The sequence below is a fragment of the Rhinichthys klamathensis genome, unplaced genomic scaffold (genome assembly GCF_029890125.1).
Source record: "Rhinichthys klamathensis goyatoka isolate OS25496 unplaced genomic scaffold, OSU_Roscu_1.1 h1tg000103l_1, whole genome shotgun sequence".
NCBI classification, from domain to species: Eukaryota; Metazoa; Chordata; class Actinopteri; order Cypriniformes; family Leuciscidae; genus Rhinichthys; species Rhinichthys klamathensis.
In genome coordinates this window covers 1,760,140-1,773,634 of record NW_026606642.1, presented here as the reverse complement: position 1 = coordinate 1,773,634, position 13,495 = coordinate 1,760,140, and the positions used below count along the sequence as shown (strand labels likewise).

At 47.9% G+C, this 13,495-nt stretch overlaps 1 protein-coding gene across 2 annotated transcripts in view; it reads right to left on the bottom strand.

The window, feature by feature from the left end:
• LOC130086923 (galactose-specific lectin nattectin-like) overlaps positions 1 to 7,933 on the bottom strand; it is a 246,226-nt gene extending 238,293 nt beyond the window's left edge. The window contains exons 1-6 of one of the 2 annotated variants that reach the window (XM_056253160.1): positions 7,849 to 7,933; positions 7,656 to 7,723; positions 7,341 to 7,471; positions 949 to 1,074; positions 655 to 763; positions 250 to 483 (exon numbers count right to left, since the gene is read on the bottom strand). In XM_056253160.1, coding sequence (XP_056109135.1) covers positions 416 to 483; positions 655 to 763; positions 949 to 1,074; positions 7,341 to 7,471; positions 7,656 to 7,716 — 495 coding nt within the window. In that variant the 5' untranslated portion in view covers positions 7,717 to 7,723; positions 7,849 to 7,933 and the 3' untranslated portion in view covers positions 250 to 415. Of the gene's footprint in view, positions 1 to 249; positions 484 to 654; positions 764 to 948; positions 1,075 to 7,340; positions 7,472 to 7,655; positions 7,724 to 7,848 lie in introns of those variants that run through there. The other variant, XM_056253162.1, reaches the window with a different exon arrangement.
• Between the last annotated feature and the right edge of the window lie 5,562 nt (positions 7,934 to 13,495).

Here is a 13,495-nt window from a genome sequence, read left to right as displayed (position 1 = left end):
AGTTTTCGGCTCCAGTCCGCTGCGGGACAAGCTAAATTTGAAACACATGTAAATTTACCCTGAGAATTGATCTGGTTTACTGACCTATATTAATAATCACTACGAGCAATCGTGTTGATTATTCATATACGTGAGGTTTAGCCATTCCCTATTTTGGGATAATCTAATTTGTGTACGTAATAATACATATTCATTAGCTTATGAATAATATTCCCCATCCGAGTTAATAATTTCCCCACAGCAAGTCAATGTTGTTACAATGCTTTTATTAATTTGAGGAGTGTTTCAGAGAAGATATTGAAAAGAGATTAAAGTTTAGAAGAGATATGATTTCAGAATAACATTTTTTAAAAGATAATATCGGAAAGATGTATGCAATGTTCAATCAAAGTAACTGTGGATCAGCATGACGGTCTCACAGGTCCTTGACACAAATATAGGAGAATGAGTTTGAACATTGCGTATCGTTCCAGCAACGCTTAGCTGTAAGGTGGAATAATGAAATAAGTTAGTCGGATCAAAATAAAATGGAAAATTTAACTTAAAGCACTTTGTGAAATCCAAATTGAGTCATTTCATGTTACTGTATGATGTAAAATTGTAGGATTGTAAATTATAACTGAAAGTATTAAAAAAATCAGGCTGTATTCTTACAGAAGAGGTTGATCTCCAAACAGTTCTCGGCACGGTAATTGTCAGGTTGTCTAGTGCACCAGTGGGTATACAAAAACACAGTTCCATCACTCCACATCCAATGTCCTTCCTAAATAGTGAAGAGAGTGAATAAAAGAGTGCACTACTGTTGTCAGACTTCAGGAAGAAGCAAATTAAGTTCAGATTTGAAGTCAAAACATCTTCATTAGAAACTTTGCCTTTACTGTTTAAAGCAGAAATTGCAGTTTAGACAAACGAATAGGTCTCTTTGGGACACCACAACTTTGAACTCACTTGTACAGCATCATGACCACCAATCCAAGAATGTGTGGAAGGAGAAGGCAACAGAGTCAGCAGGAATTTATTTTCCAGTTTATTACGCACAGATGCGAGATTCGCACCAAGACTTTGACAGTTTCTCTAAAGAGACAGATTTTTTCATTGTCAATACAAAATCTTTTTTTTTTTTACCATAAAGCAAAAGTGACAACATTTTAGACATTTGCAAACAAAGTCTGCTCTGATTGATTATTTGCTCAGTACCAGTTCCCTTTCGAGGGAACTCGAACTGCGTCGTAAATCGACACTTTGGGGACGCTCCCTTAGCGTGCGCCTCTGAAGTATGAATGAAACTATTCCAATCCTGATTGGTGTTGCGTCATGACGTAACATGTGACGGCATAACCGGATGCATAAAAGCTACGCCGGAACAAACACAAAGTAGCTTTCGCTCTTCAGCAAGCGCTCTCTGTGAAACTGTCTGTCTTATTTGGTGTTGTTTGTCTGTAACAAAGCTCTACATATGGCGAGTGAACATTACACTAGTGTGTGTACCCCTGCCCTGTATATCTCACGGGCGGGGACACGCATCAGTTGTGTGTGTATAGTTATAGGAGCGCAGCACACACAGGCAGCTCTCGAGAGGGCTGCCTGTGAACACTGTGAAGCACTTCCTAATAGAGTGCTGCGCTCCCGCTCGGCTATAGTATTTTCTGATGATGGCCAGGCTCGCGATCGCCGCGATTCGGCTCCCGCGTCCGTTGAGGCGTAGCGGCGGCTTGGATCGCGGGGATCGCAGAAGGATCTCGCGGATGAGAAACGAGACTGCTGAGGCACTTTTTCGTTTATCATCTGCTGATTCTATAACACTCGTTCATGACGCAGAAGCCCGCGATGCGGTTTCTTCTGCCCGTGACGAGTGCATGTTGCTCGAGCTGTCTGTTTCTGAGGAAGTAGATTATGTTCAGCATCGGGAACGAGCAACATGAGTCACACTCGCCGGCTCATGTTCTGCTTATGTAGAGCTTGTGGAGGTTGTGATGCATACTGTGGATTCCAGTCATAAATATATGTATATATATATATATGTTAGTTGGCCACAAGATAAGCAGGATGATCCTTGTCAAAGCAAAAAGAGCTAGACGAGAGATTCCTGTAGCACTATTCACACCCTCAGCGCCGGGCTAACTGTGTTTTTCCCCAAATCTTCATAAAGAGATAGAATTAGAAACACTCTTTTTCACATCTCATCATATTCATTAAATGATTATTTGAATGTGGTGGGTGTGAGAGAGGCGGGTTATGGCAAGAAGCTGTAAATGGAGGAAGCTTTAGTGAGCTATCTTTCTCCTGATGTGGCATCTTCGCTTAAAGTCCCGGCGCTGCCCAAAAATCGTGCAGGGACACCTCTGCACTGGTTGGCTGGGCTTATATGGCTGTTGGTCAGACTGGTACGTTCCTGTACTCTAAGACGATTTTGCAGGCGTACTATGGCACTAAACGTACCATAGCTTATTGTAGCAGTTATGATGGCTTTGAAGAGACATCAGTGGCTAAATTTGTCTGGTATAAAAAAAGGGGAAAGACAAATATTTTCTGCTGAACGCTCCGCTATCACCTTCTGGCCTGTTCTCCGACGCTGTAACTTCAATCGTCGACAGGTTTATAAAAAAAATAAAAAAATAAAAATAAAAAAAAAATATATATATATAAATATATATGTTGTCCCGCCGTTTTGAACGTTTCGGGCTACATCGATTTCCAGCGAACGCACACCGTGGCGTTCACCCCAAGAGCTTGCAACCGGGCACCGACTATGGTCAAATTTTTCTAGACTTTTTCCTGCCAGTCATCTGATTCAGGAAGTCGAGAATAGTGCTCGAGAAACACCCGAGGCCGGTCTCAAGGGGCTGGTTCCCTTAGTAGATTTTGTAGAATGGCAACGCCTTCCAATTATCTATATGGGTCCTGAATATTTTTAAATATGGGTACAGACTGCAGTTCGGTTACCGACCTCCCAAGTTTGTTGGGGTCGTACCGACCGCAGTGGTTCCAGAACAGGCTCGGGTTATGGAACAAGAGGTTACTGGAGTTAAGGGGCCATAGAGAGTGTTCCCCTACCAGACAGGAAGTCCAGGTTTTACAGCCGGTACTTTTTAGTTCCAAAGGAGGATAGTGGACTGAGGCTGATTTTAGATCTAAGGCTATTGACTTGTTCTTTGAGGAGATCCAGGTTCAAAATGCTTACAATTTCCATTATCGGAAACCAAATCAGATCCGAGGACTGGTTTGGCATGGTAGATCTAAAAGTTGGGGCTGTCCACTCAGTTGCAGTGCAACCGATGTTGTTCTTGCAGCGGGGCCCGGAAACGATGTGTATTGCCCGCCGTCTATGACGCTTCGGGCCGCATCATTTTCCAGCGAACGCACTCTGCGTTGTTTTTCCTCGAAAAATCAAAAACGAGCATCAGTTATGGTCAAGAAAACCGTATCGACTACAGCCTGCCGGTCTTCCGCTTCAGGCAGTCGAGAAGGGTGCTCGAAAACCACCAGAGGCCAGTCTCGAGAGGCTGGTTCTCTTAGATCGGGTTCTTCCGTTCGGCCTAGCACTCTCTCCCCGCATGTTCATGTGTAGGTATATGGATGCGACTCTGGCTCCACTGAGGCTTCAGGGCATCCGTAGACTGAATTACTTCGATGACTGGCTCTTATTGGCCCAGTCTCGAGGAATGGCAGTTCGGCATTGAGATGTCGTCCTTGGCCAGAATTAGAATCGGGGGTTGAGACTCAACACTAAGAAAAATGTGTTGGACCCAGCTCAGAAGACTGCTCTTCTGGGCATGAAATGGAATTCGGTTACAATGCGGGCACGTATGTCTCCCGCTCGTATCGAATCCATCCTGGCCATGGTGTCCGGGATAAAAAAGCTAGGCCAGGCCATCACTGTAAAGCAGTTTCAAAGACTGCTGGGCCTCATGATAGCGGCATCCAACATTATACATTTGGGCCTTCTACACATGAGGCCCCCTTCAGTGGTGGCTGAAAGCCAAGGGTTTTTTCCCTCAAGGGGAATCTGTTCCGTATAATCAGAGTTACGCGCAGATGCCTTCGTTCTCTGGTAATTTGGAAGAAACCTTGGTTCCTATCCCAAGGGCCAGTGCTGGGAGCGTCATGTCGCCGGAAAACCGTTTCGACAGTCGCCTCCCTCACTGGTTGGGGCGCGGTCATGGACGGCCGCTTTGCCAGGGATCTGTGGCAGGACCATCATCATTCTTGGCACATAAACTGTCTAGAGATGATGGCTGTGTTCAGGGCTTTGAGGAGCTTCCTCCCAGACATCAAAGGTTACCATGTCTTAGTACGATCTGACAATACGTCAGTGGTAGCCTATCTGAACCGACAAGGGGGACTCAGATCGCGCCCTCTGTGCAGACTGGCGCATCAGATTATTCTTTGGTCCCAGGGGAAAATACTGTCTATCAGAGCAATGTATATTCCGGGGGTTCAGAAATCAGGGAGCAGACATCCTGTCGAGGCAGGGGCTGAGGCCCGGGGAATGGAGACTTCATCCAGATGTGGTGAAGTTGATATGGGAGAGGTTTTGGACCAATGGAAGTGGATCTATTTGCGTCTCGAGAGACGTCCCACTGTCCACTTTGGTTCTACCTCTCACATCCAGCCCCACTGGGGTTGGATGCCATGGTACAGGCCTGGCCGAGGCTTCGCCTGTACGCATTTCCCCCGATCGCTCTGCTCCCGGGAGTCCTGGAAAGGGTCCGTCAGGAGGGCATCAGTCTTCTTCTGATAGCCCCGTTGTGGCCGGCCCGAGTATGGTTTTCAGACATAATTTCACTCCTGATAGCTCCGCCGTGGCAGATTCCTCTGAGGAGGGATCTGTTGTCTCAGGCGGAGGGCACAGTATTCCACCCTCGGCCAGAGCTGTGGAAACTGTGGGTCTGGCCCCTGAGGGGGTTCAGTACCTAAATGCTGGTCTATCAGCCGGAGTGGTTGAAACCATACTTAGCTCTAGGGCTCCGTCTACTAGGAGATTATATGGCCTCAAGTGGAATGTTTTTTCCACTTGGTGTAGAGAACAGGAGTTAGATCCAGTTAACTGCCCGGTGGCTTCAGTTCTGGAGTTTCTTCAAGATCGTTTCTCTGCGGGTCTCTCCCCTTCCACTCTTAAGGTGTACGTGGCTGCCATTGCGGCTTTCCATGCACCGTTTAATGAGGGGCCTCTGGGGAGGCACCAGCTGGTCATTCGTTTTCTCCGTGGTACATGGAGGATGAGACCGACGACCAGGTCCAGGGTTCCTGCCTGGGACCTGGCGGTGGTTCTCGAAGGGTTATCCCTGGCCCCCTTCGAACCTCTGCAGTCGGCTTCGCCTAAGGACTTAACGCTGAAAATGGTATTTCTCTTAGCTATTACCTCTCTTAAGAGGGTGGGAGATCTCCAAGCCCTGGCAGTGACACCCGCTTGCTTGGAGTTTGCCCCTGGCAGAGTTAAAGCGTTTTTGCACCCGAGTCCGGGCTACGTACCAAAGGTTCCTACGAATACAGCTCGGTCCACGGTCCTTCAGGCATTCCATCCTCCACCTCATGTGTCGGCAGAAGAAGAGAAGCTTCATTTGCTCTGCCCCGTCAGAGCTTTAAGCGTGTACCTCGAGAGGTCCTCTTCTTGGAGGAGGTCGGACCAATTATTTGTGTGTTTTGGGTCACCTAAGAAGGGACTCCCGGCATCCAAGCAAACTATTAGTAATTGGATTGTTCAGGCTATCACCTCAGCTTACAAGGTGCGCGACTTGCCTTCACCTTTAGCTGTTAGGGCTCATTCGACTAGAGGCATGGCGTCCTCTAGAGCCCTCCTTTCGGGAGTTCCTATCCAGGAGATCTGTGAGGCAGCCGGTTGGGCTACCCCACACACTTTTGTTAGGTTCTATAGTTTGCACCTCCCTAGTACGCCTGGCGCACATGTGCTCTCGTCCTAGCTGAGTGCCTGAATCAGTTTCACTCCGGGGCAGGCCTGTCTTCGGTGCGTGGCCTAGTGGGCATTCGTTCCCCAAAGTGTCGATTTACGACGCAGTTCGAGTTCCCTCGAAAGGGAACGTCTCGGGTTATGACTATAACCCTTGTTCCCTGAGAAGGGAACGAGACACTGCGTCGTCCTGACACGCCCCTCAAGGCCTGAGAGCGGCTTGCTTCATCGCTATGCTACTTTGTGTTTGTTCCGGCGTAGCTTTTATGCATCCGGTTATGCCGTCACATGTTACGTCATGACGCAACACCAATCAGGATTGGAATAGTTTCATTCATACTTCAGAGGCGCACGCTAAGGGAGCGTCCCCAAAGTGTCGATTTACGACGCAGTGTCTCGTTCCCTTCTCAGGGAACAAGGGTTATAGTCATAACCCGAGACGTTTTCTGTACTATTTAATTGCAGAAAAGAAAGTTTTACTATAAAAAAACATTCCCACTTTATAGATGTCTTCAAATAATATCACTGAAAAAAACAATGACTTGTAGGATTTACTTGATACAATCCTCGTAACAATTTGCACTAACACATTTTAAGTATATTTTACTGATACTGCTCTGTACAACTTACCTGTTATTATCAAGTAAAATCTAATCACTATTGGACTTAAAATTAGTTTGACACTTAATTGACATTGAAGTAATTAAGTAAATATTACTTCATAATATTTAACTTATTTCATTTCACATAGAGAATTAAGTAACATCTGCTTAAAAAGTTCATTTTGTTAAAGTTAAGTTAGTTAAGACAATATAACACTGAATTAAACCACACGTTTTAAGTATATGCTTTACTTAGAAACATCTAAATAAATAATACAATAGATATTAAATAGATTACATACTGTATCTATATAATAAAAGTAATATGGCACCTGAACACCTCAATACTACACAATACACAATGACTTTAACATTCGATAGATGGTTTTTGAGTGATTGTGTCATTTTGAAAACGAATCCAGATGTCACAAAATGGCAAGTTACTAAATCTAACAAAAGCAATGATAAAACAGTGAAAAATCAACCTTATTTATTATTCATGCCCCAGTGCATGATGGGAACAAGTATTATAAAAGTTGAGTAGGTTTTACTTAGTTTTATATTCTTGATATTTACATGCTTGAATTGAGTACTAATATATAATTTACTTTGTTTCTTAAATTCTTGCCTGAACTAACTTTTCCTTGTAGTAATTACATTAGTTTTTTCCTGTAGCATTTACTTCACCACAGAATAATTTTTATCAGTTTAAATGAATCATTTGACAATGCACTTATTGTGTAGATACATGTCTTTACATCTGTCTTTTAGATGTAGTTAAAGACACCTAATATAAAGTGTGATCAAATCATCTTGTTGTAACACATTACCTCTGCTGTGATCCAGTTAGTCGGATGAGAAATGAACTTGTAGCATCGGAGTCCAAGTTTTATCCATGTAGTGGGGCATCTTCTGGATAAACCAACTGCATCCAGTCCATTAACATTTCTTGTAACATTCACTGCAAATAATTTGGTTTTATTTTTTATTTATGTAGCTTAATTTATGTTTTTGTGATTGTGCTGAAAATATGTACTTTATACACTGTAAACCCCTTATTAATCATGCAAATACTAGTCAATATAATATTGTACATTTCCAGAATATTTTTAATAGCATTTAAATGTTTACAAATAAATGGTTACCTTCTGTATCCCCCATGGAGAAGATGAAGAAAAGAAGCAGACAGCTTTTCAGCATTGCCATGATGAACCTGAAATTAATAAGCAGGAAAAGTGAAATGTCTGCATGCACTCATATGCTGCACACTGCGATCCTCAATGCATTTAAACACAAAGCTAAAAAATACTTCAGGTAGAACATTTATTCAGAACTCACTTTGGTTTTTAAATGGTTGCCTTCAGAATATCAGAGGAAGATTCGGTGAAGAGCCAGAGCCTGTGTAACACCATAACATTCTCATATCTATTGAATGATGATGGGTCATATTTATACACATAATATTAGGCAATAACATCCGGGTGTCCTGCATTTCTGGCACATTAGTTATAGATTTATTGCAACAATTAAGAGGTCAGATGTTCAAATGTATTTTTGTGTCTTGAGTTCCTGTTTAAGTGTGAGTGTACCAGAGTTCAAGGCCTAGTTCTGCACTGAAAAAAAAAAAAACTCATATTTTTTAAGTAAATGTCACATGTATGGAATTCAAGATTACTTTTATTGCCATAGAACTCTGTGCAAGTTGTCAGGGATTTGCTTCAGTGTGCCCATAACAGGACATCAACAAGATACAACCAAAGACATAGGGCAAATATAAACACAAACGCCCAACATGTGATGACACTTGACACAAACAAATAAAAGTAAAAGGAACGCACCACTCACCACGTACCTGGATGACAGTCCAGGAGGCTATAGTGGCTGATGTTAGGTAGAAGTGACAATATAGGGATACAGAGTACAAATCCACAACTTTACAATAAATAGAAAAAATAACACTAATATGGTTGGCATAAAATATGTAAAAAGGTATTAAAAAAAACACTATAAAGAAATGTGTAAATTATGCAGACTCTGTTTTCCATAAGGGACTGGTTCAGGGGTCGAGATCTGGTTAGAGATGTAATGGCTCTGCAGTGTGTGAGGTTTTAGTCTTAATAGCTCTTATCCTTCTTCCTGATGGGAGTATGGAGAAAAGAGAGTTGGCAGGGTGAGTATCATCTTGAAGGATCTTTACAGTGAATGCGGGCCTCTAGATCTCACAGATGGGGGAGAGTTTGCAGCCAACGATGTATTGACTATCCTGTCTAGCTGCGACCTCTGCTGGACAGTGGAGTTGCCATACCAGACAGTAATAGAACAAGTTTGAAATTAACTAAGTTAGGTCAAATTAACAAAGAGCATAAGTAAATTTACCGTGGCCAGTTAGAGGAGTAATTTCTACTTACTCATTTGAAGTTTAGTTTGCAATACTCTGTGTCAAACTACATTGTTTGTAAATTTTACTAGCACTGAAATAAGCCATGTGTTACGTTCCCAATTAGTTTTCTAGGGGCAAAAGGGAAGTAACGTTCTCTTACGAGAGTATCTCTCGTACTGCGTAATAGCTTTACGCTAGGGGAAAAACTCTTTGCCGCGAGATATTGAAGCCAAAAATTATCCTTTAATTTTTTATTAATGCAAAACGCTTTGCAGCAGCAAGCAAACATAGGCGAAACAGCTCGCGCGCCTATTGGTTGCTCTGCAGCAAATGCAGCAGCCTATCGAGAGAGACTCTGCGTGACGTAATGACCAATGGGGGCAATTCGCGCCCATATCGTCACGTCCCGCCAGAAGGGGCGTGGTCTCGCCCTATAAATATGCTCGTTAGGCTGATACAAGCTGATTTTTACCTCTTCAGCGAAGCACACGCATCGCTGGATCCGGAGTGAGAAGCCGCGCCGTCGAAGCAAGCCTTTCAGCGGGACGAGCTCTGGAGTCGCTGGCCTCGCCGCCTTCATCTGCCGTACCTGCTGCGCTTTCCGGCGTTATATATCCTTTCAATACCCTGTGTGTATTTCTCTGTTGAGAAGTGTTTGTTCGCTTACTTGACGCGACTTACACTTCTCTCACAAAAAGAGCAGCGTCTTTTTAAAGATGCCTTCCTGTGGCTCGTGCCGCGCCCCGCTCAGCGATGGAGATCGACACGTCATCTGTGTTTCCTGTCTGGGTGAGGATCACGCGGCTCTCGCGCTCGCTGACGGCGGATGCCCTCATTGCGAGCTTTTGCCCATGGTGACTCTGAGGACGCGCCTGGCATCATTCTCCGAGCCTTCACCACAGCCCGCCGTGACGCCGCGCCGTAAAAAGCGCCGCGCCCAGCGCGCTCCCGAGCTATCTCCAGCCCGCCAAAGCTCGCCGGTTCGCCCGCCTGCTTCGCCGGCTTCGCTCGAGTCGCTCACTGACGGACAACGGCCGCCGCCTGCCGCCGCGTCCATCCACGAGCCTGACGAACCCTCCGAGGCATGTTCTCTTCTGGCGTCCGATAGTGAGGATTGGGCGAGCTCCGTGGATCTCCCCTCCGCTAGCGTTTCCCGCCAGACCACTGGTAAGAGAGCCGGCATTGAGACTGAGCTGATGCGTCTGCTCTCTCAGGCCGTTGAAAGCATCGGCCTCGATTGGGAGGCGCCCGCGCAGCCGCCGCGCAACAGAATGGACGGACGCTTTCTCGGAAGTGACGAGGCTCCGTCGAAATCGCGGCCCGCGCCCTTCCTCCCGGAACTTCACGACGAAGTTACGAAATCGTGGAACGCCCCCTTCTCCGCCAGGCTTCGTACCTCTGCTTCTGCTGCTTTCTCCTCTGTGGATGGCGCGAAGGAAAGAGGATACCTTTCTGTTCCTCCTGTGGAACCAGCTGTAGCGTCTCATCTCTGCCCGCCCTCCGCTGGACGGCGCGTGCACACGACGCTTCCATCTAAAGCCTGCCGGGTGACGTCATCCATGCACGGTCGCGCTTACACCGCCGCCGGGCAAGCAGTTTCAGCGCTGCACACTATGGCCATCCTGCAGATTTTCCAGGCCGACCTTCTCCTTAAACTGGACGAGGAAGGACCCGGAGCGATCTGCGTCGCGGACCTGAGAAGCGCTACAGACCTCGCTCTTCGCGCTACTAAAGCCGCTGCACAGGCCATAGGACGAAACATGGCCTCTCTCACCGTGGCTGAGAGACATTTGTGGTTGACGCTGTCCGAGATGACGGAAGCCGAGCGCTCTGTGTTCCTCGACGCGCCCATTTCTCAAGCGGGCCTTTTCGGATCTGCCGTCACAGACTTTGCGGATAGATTCATGGAGGTGCAAAAGACTTCGCAGGCCATGAAGCACTTCCTCCCGAAGCGCTCGAGCTCCGCTGCAGGTCGCTCTAAACCGCCGCCTGCTCGCAGCTCTCAGCCGCAGCCTGCACCGCCCGCCGCAGCCGCTTCACAGCGCCGCCACGCCCGAGACCAAAGACCGCGCTCTCGCTCTGCTGGACGCCGCCCCCCTCAGCGCGGGCCCCGGCCGAGGATTGAGATCAAGCCCGAGGCCTCAAAATCTTCCTAGCCATTCTAGGAAAACGACGGTGTTCAGATCCCGCTGCGGCCGGTTTTTCACCAAAACTTCTCGCTCGGTCAGTTCCAAACATCGCGACTGTCCCAGTGTATTTCGCAGAGAGTCAGCCGGTGTCACAGCCCGTTTGCCTGCGCACAAAAGCCGTTTTTACGGCTACCCAGATAAATCCAATAAAGAGTGCATTTTCTGGTGTTCCGGCCACGGCCGAAGGTGTTATGAGTGTTGTAAGAATGCCCACCCAGTGCCCATTCCCACACACAAACACAGCCCGCCACGGTGCAGGGCTAGCACAAATAAAATCGACTCCGGTCGATTGTGCAAACAATGTAGTGCAAGTGCCCATGTCATCATGCCCGCTCACACTACATGCTGCGTGTCCCATGGTTTCTGTAAAAACGAAACCAACACACATTCAGTCGGCCATGAACGACAGTGTTTTCAGTGTATTAAATGTGCCCGCAGCCCCGCGCCCACATTTTCTCACAGACACGCCGATTCCCACGGGATCTCCCCCGCTCGCTTTTTCTGCACAATCTGCCATAAAAAAGCTGAGCGCGGCCAGGTCGCCCGCTGTGATCAGCGCGCCCCCCGCCTCGAACGCTGTAAACACGGTGTTGTGTTCCCAGTATGCCCAGGCTCTCGAGCTGCCGTTTTGTCGCGGCCAGAGCCCGGATTTCATTCTGCCTCTAGCTATTCACGCAGATGCGTGGTCAAAGCTTCCCGGGGTTTCAGAATGGGTGCTGAACACTATAAAGAGAGGCTATTCGCTACAATTCGCTCGACGCCCGCGCCGTTATACGGCGCGCGTCGAAACCACGGTGAAAAACGAAGTATCTCATCTACTTCGTGCCGAAATAGCGAAACTACTGAGCAAAGGGGCTATAGAACCTTTATCTCAGGCTCAGAGCGAAGGGGGCCTATACAGCAGATATTTTCTGGTACCGAAAAAGGATGGGGGTCTCAGACCCATTTTAGATCTGCGGCAGCTGAACAGAGTGCTTGTGAAGCGCCAGTTCAGAATGCTTACGACCAGGAAAATCCTCGCGCAGGTGCGCTTCGGGGACTGGTTTATGTCGATAGATCTGAAAGACGCCTATTTCCAAATACAAATAGCGTCCCATCACAGGCGATTTTTGAGATTCGCCTTCGAGGGCCAGGCATATCAATACACAGTCCTGCCGTTCGGCCTGTCCCTAGCGCCTCGTACATTTACGAAGTGCATGGACGCGGCGCTCGCGCCCCTGAGACTTCAGGGCATGCGAGTTCTGAACTACTTGGACGATTGGCTGATTCTAGCTCGATCACGATCGGAGCTCATAGAACACAGGGCCGCATTGCTCGAGCACCTCGAGAAGTTGGGCCTCACAGTCAATTGGGCGAAGAGCTCACTGTCTCCCAGTCAGAAAATTTCCTTTCTGGGAACCGTGTTGGACTCGCTGTCCATGACAGCACGCCTGTCACCAGAGCGCGTGCTAAATATTCAGCGCGGCGTGAAATCCTTCCGCCACGGCGCGATAGTCCCGCTCAAAAGGTTTCAGAAAATGCTGGGGCTGATGGCCTCAGCAGCCTCTGTACTCCAGTTGGGCCTGCTCCGCATGCGCCCACTGCAGATGTGGCTGAAGACGCGGGTTCCACCCAGGGCATGGACAGCGGGTCTGTTTCGCCTCAGGGTCGACCTTCAGTGCGTTTCAGCTCTGAAACCTTGGAGAGAAACCGACTGGTATCAGTCAGGTGTAAGTCTGGGGACCGCTTCGAGCGTGAAGGTGGTGTCTACGGACGCCTCCACCTCGGGGTGGGGAGCGCTGCTCGAGGGCAGACCGCTAGCTGGCCTGTGGTCAGAACGGGAAAAGCTCCTTCACATAAACTGCTTGGAGATGATAGCAGTCGACAAAGCGCTACGGCGTTTTTGTCCCCAGATAACAGGCCACCACGTCTTGGTCCGGTCGGACAACATGTCGGTGGTGGCATACATAAATCGCCAGGGCGGCGTCAGGTCACGAAACCTTCACAGGTTGACGGAACGCCTCCTGGTTTGGGCTCAGCACAACCTGCTCTCACTGAGAGCGGCGCACGTGCCTGGTCACCTGAACGTGGGACCAGACAGACTGTCCAGGAACAACGTTCCAGCAGGGGAATGGTCGCTGCACCCGCAGACGGTCCAGCTGCTGTGGAAAACGTTCGGCAGAGCTCAGGTGGACCTATTCGCGTCCCAAGAAAACGCTCATTGCCCGGAGTTTTTCTCGAAAAGCAAGGACGCGCTGGCTCATGTTTGGCCCCGCTGCCCCCTGTATGCTTTTCCTCCTGTCTCGCTCCTGCCTCAGGTGTTGGAACGAATCAGGGAAAACGGATGCCCAGTGCTGCTTGTAGCCCCGCTCTGGACGAACCAGACGTGGTTCCCTGCCCTGATGCAGCTGACCAGCACTGCCCCATGGCCTGTACC